The sequence below is a fragment of the Chiloscyllium punctatum genome, chromosome 2, assembly GCF_047496795.1.
Source record: "Chiloscyllium punctatum isolate Juve2018m chromosome 2, sChiPun1.3, whole genome shotgun sequence".
Lineage (NCBI taxonomy): Eukaryota > Metazoa > Chordata > Chondrichthyes > Orectolobiformes > Hemiscylliidae > Chiloscyllium > Chiloscyllium punctatum.
In genome coordinates this window covers 125,687,451-125,692,351 of record NC_092740.1, presented here as the reverse complement: position 1 = coordinate 125,692,351, position 4,901 = coordinate 125,687,451, and the positions used below count along the sequence as shown (strand labels likewise).

Below are 4,901 nucleotides of genomic sequence, written 5' to 3'. Positions count from 1 at the left end.
ATTGTTATGTCAATATACTGTATTATTGTGCTACAGCCATGTGATGAATAACAGTGGGCTGAAACTCATGGAGGTAATGGGAACCTCAGGCACCAGTTGGAAAGCTGGTGAGAGCCCTGTGTCACCTCTTTTCAACAAAGCCCACTATATGTTATGCCACTTTAATAATAACAGACCAGTGATGGTCGTACTCCAGTTCATAAAAATGAGGAGTTGGATGGCCTACCCTCCTGTACTCATCAGTGCCACGGGGAAGCCAATGGCCACTGCTGGTACTAAATCAAATCAAGGAGGAACCCAGGCACACATGAGTGTTGACAAGAGATGGGGTTTTGGAAGAGTTTTGATCAAGGTCAATACCAGGGACAGGAAGTTGACTCTTAGCCAACATCCTTCCTTCCCAATGCTGCATCCCTTGATCAGGTACTACATGCATCTGAATGAGAACCGCCTTTGAGAATCTGCAAGCAAACACACTAGAGTTTGTTTGTCATGCTCCCCATGTGGAGAGTTTGCCTCAATTAGAATTGGGACAAGAAGTCTCTTTTCAACATATTGGAATATGGATGCTACAATAAAAGATGAGCAGTTATACCCAGTAAAATAGTCTATATTGTAACAGAATACAAATTAATGTCAATGAACATTGCCCTAAGAGGAGACATTTAAGTGATGTAATGACCTATCCACACTATGAGCAGCACAATTTGTTCTACATTGATCTGAACATCATACACAGCAGCCAGATATATTCCTGGCCTTGTTACAATTCACATGCACAGCCTGCAGTCCTGGTTCACAAAGTCAGTGGAACTCATTAAGATTTCATGTGACATCATGCATCTACCATTTAATCACATCTCAATATCCATGATCATCTTTCAATAATCACACGGATTATAAGACTTTATTATGTTTGCATGTTTAAACCAATCTTCAATTAATTTAAGTTACATTCAGAGATGGAAATCAGCTGTGTGCTTTTTTAAAAAAAATAATGTGTTTAAAACCTCAGTTTCAGAAACATTTTCTATAGATAGCCAGTGGTCCACGCTCATCGTAATCCCTTTTGCTAACCCACAGTTGCTGGAAGGATTTGATGCAGGATAGGATTGAACCTCCAAACCAGACTGAATATCTTCTCTCAGGGATTGCTTGCACTTGCGGGTTCATGTCTTGTGCCAGTTTTCTTAATTCCTTCTGGAAACGAACGCGGAATCCAGAGAACATGGTTGAGCCCCCACAGAGCAGGATATTTGTGTACATTTCCTCTATCAGGCTAGAGTCACATTTATTGATGATGTTCAGAGCCAATGTATGCAGCCCAGCCTCTCTGGAACCCATTAGTGATGGATTGAAGAGGGCTTCAGGGCATTTAATTCTTTCCTTGCCAACCGTGATAATCTTACCATCTGGCAACTCAAAGTGTGCTATGTACTCTTTGGTCTCACCCCGCATCTCACCATCAAAGTCAATAGCGGTGTAACAATACTCCTGTTTGATTTGCTCCACGAGATGATAGTTATTGGCACTTAACTTGTGCCCATTCTGGTTGATGAGTTTTAGCAAATATTTTGTAAGGTCACAGCCTCCATAATCAACGCTGGCAGTGATGTGAGGCAAGATATAGCCTTCATGGATGGGGACGACACAGGAGGAACCATGGCCACTCTCCACCACCAGCCCACTGGTGCAGCCATAGGCATAGATAGAAAGCAGCGACTGCCTTGTGATGTGTATGGCTGGAATGTTGAAGGTGTCAAAGAGGAGTTCGGCTATCCTCTCGCGGTTGGTGGTGGGGCTCAGGGGTGGGTCAGCCACCATCACGGCATGGTCTTCGGGCTGCACCTTCATCTCCTTCTCAAAGATGTAGGCCAGGATGGCCTCGGCACCATTCCAATCCAATACAATGCCATGCCGGAGAGGATTGATGAGCCGCAGCTCTGTAGGGGTTTTCAGCTCACTGCCCACAAAGTTCTCCTGCCGGTTGTCTCCAGTCTTGGCACTCCGCTGCATGGGTCTACCCACTGTGGAAGAGATGACGACTGAAGGCTTGGCATGGCCACCGAAGCCTGCTTTGAAATAGCCTGTGCCCATGTCAACCATCAGTGCCCTGACCTCCTTGACCACCCTGGTAGGATTGATGCTCTGACTGTCTATTGAGGAGAAGGATGGCATCCTGGGCTCTGATCTGATCGATTGAGTGGTATTCGAGGAGAATTTCCTGCAGAGAACCCCCATGGGTAAGGAACACTTTCGGATCTGCAAATTTGATGACATCATCCCTGTTCCTGTTTGCATTATTTCTTTATATTGACAAACCAGCCCTTTTCAGTGGCCACCTTTCGTTGTTAAGGTGGAATAACAATGCTGTTTCTCTCCGATTATTACCTTTTATAGCCTTGTTGTTGCTGTTACTATGGGCGTCAGACAGCGGGACCATTATCAAGTCATATCACACGTTGATCTGAGAGGCTCCTTCCGTCCAAGTTGATTTTGCTAATGAATTAAGTGGCTGACGTCCCGTCGTGGTCCAGAAGTTTAATCGGAAAACCAAACCCACGGGAGTGGAAACATTTATTTGTTGAACTAGTCTTGGTGCCCCAAATCTCCAAAATCTAATGAGGGCAGAACGTTGGAATGCCTTAAAGTGGCTTCGCTCTAAGGTGATTAGCTCGTGAACCACAATCTCTTAATTGAACGGGAGCATACTTGAAACTGCTTTGAAGACTCAAAAGCCATTTGGTGGGTATCACAGCATTTGGATATTGTCCAATATCCTGGATGCTGCGCTTGTTGGACACTGTGAACAAGTGAACTGCAGTTTAACATGTCCGAGATTTTCAGAAGTTTAATCTAACCAGGGATCATAGAGAGAACGAACAGTTAAGATAAACACTTATATTTCTGAAATGCCTTTCAGGCCCCCAGGGCTTCACAGCACTGAAGTATTTATCAGAAGTGTAATCACAACTTTGTTAAAAAATGAACAACAAATTTGCACACAGCGAATTCCATCAAATAACAATTTGACAACCACCAAATCATCTGCTTTAATGATGATTGGAGATATAGATTGTTCAGAACACCAGGGAAAGAACTCTCAGATTTTTTTCTCAAATAGCACCTTTGGATATAGAAAATAGTTAATACGTATAGTGCAATATGCTTTATAAACTGGGGACAAGAGGTGGTATAATGCTGTAACTTTCAGAGTGGAAAGTATTTACAAACGAGAGTAACCGGTTATGGAGTACAGATATGTGATATTTTGACTACATTAATTATTTTGCAGCTGTATTACATATGTTAGCTTGAAGTTTGCAGGTAATGCCAAAAACAAGAAGCAAAGCAGGTATACTAATAGGGAGCACCAAAATGAGGTTCAGAAGATTATGTTAATTTTGTTGAAGTTCCTAAATCTCCACCAAGACAGAAATTTTTCCATATTCTCAGTTTCTCCATATGCCACATACACTTCCCAACACACCCTCCACATGCTTACCCACTCAAACCTTCCATGAGCCCTGTCCGACCCCTTACCACTGTTAAACATTTCTCTCTCTCTTTCTCAGCTAATTTTCTACTAGGGGTTGCAGAGTCATACAACATGGTCCAACTCATGCTGACCAGCTTTCTCAAACCAGTCCCATTTGCCTGCATTTGGCACATATCTCTCTCAACCTTTCCTATTCATGTACTGATCCAAATGTCTTTTAAATGTTATTATACCTACATCTACCAGTCCCCCTGGCAGTTCATTCCATATACACACCACCCTCTGTGTAAAAAAGTTGCACAAGCTTCACTTTCTACTTTTACAAAGTATGACTGACACAGATTAACAGATCTATAATTATCTTTCCTGCACATCTTTGATTCAGTCATCAAGCAAGTTCAAGACAGAGATTGATGGATTTTAGCGAGTTTTAAGAAGATTTGTAGATCAGGTTGAGGTTTTGCATGGAACTACACAGAGCAGAGGAAAATCACCTATACCATGCATTCAAAAACAATGGGTACCCAATGAACACAGTCCACCGATTTCTCAGCAACAAACCCAAACAAGCAGACAAAACACGTCCAGAAACCATAGCCACTCTCCCCTACATCAAAAATATCTTGGAAATGACTGCCAGACTACTCAGACCCCTTGGCATCATGGTAGCCCACAAAGCTACCAACACACTAAGACAGCAACTAATGAACTTGAAAGACCCTATACAGACAATGAGCAAAACTAATGTCATTTACAAAATACCATACAAGGACTGTAACAAACACTACATTGGACAAACAAACTGGCAGAAAACTAGCCACCAGGATACATGAACACCAACTAGCCACAAAAAGACATGACCCTCTCTCACTGGTATCTTCACATATGGATGAGAAAGGACACCATTTCAACTGGGACAATACATTCATCTTAGGGCAAGCCAAACAAAGACACACATGAGAATTCCTAGAAGCATGGCAACTCTATCAACAAACACATCAAGTTCGACCCCATCTACCACCCTCTGAAAAAAGGAACAGCAAGTGACTTCACCGCAGGAAATAACATCACCACAAAGAATGACATCACCAACCCAAAGAAGCCCAAACATATAAATAGAAAGCAGGAATTTTCAGCATTGCTTTGCATGAAGTCCACTGAAGATGTTACCTAGTACAGTAATGAAATGTCTGGAAATGAACCTTTTAGCTCAGCGAGCAAACCTACATCCATTGATAGATTTATAACTACTAATGACAATCAAAAGAAATGGGAAATATGACCTTCAAGTTGATAATCAGCAATGATCTAGTATTGTGGAGCAGGTTTTAAAGGCTGAGTGGCCTACTGCTCCTTTTTTTCCTTTGAGAAGGTGACTCACCACTACCTTTACCAAGCACAA

At 42.3% G+C, this 4,901-nt stretch overlaps 1 protein-coding gene across 1 annotated transcript; it reads right to left on the bottom strand.

Moving 5' to 3' along the window:
* Window positions 1-1,017: 1,017 nt before the first annotated feature.
* On the bottom strand, window positions 1,018-2,283 carry LOC140493515 (actin-like protein 7A). The gene has a single exon (XM_072592027.1). The coding sequence runs from the start codon at window positions 2,281-2,283 to the stop codon at window positions 1,018-1,020; it is 1,266 nt and encodes a 421-aa protein (XP_072448128.1).
* Window positions 2,284-4,901: the final 2,618 nt, after the last annotated feature.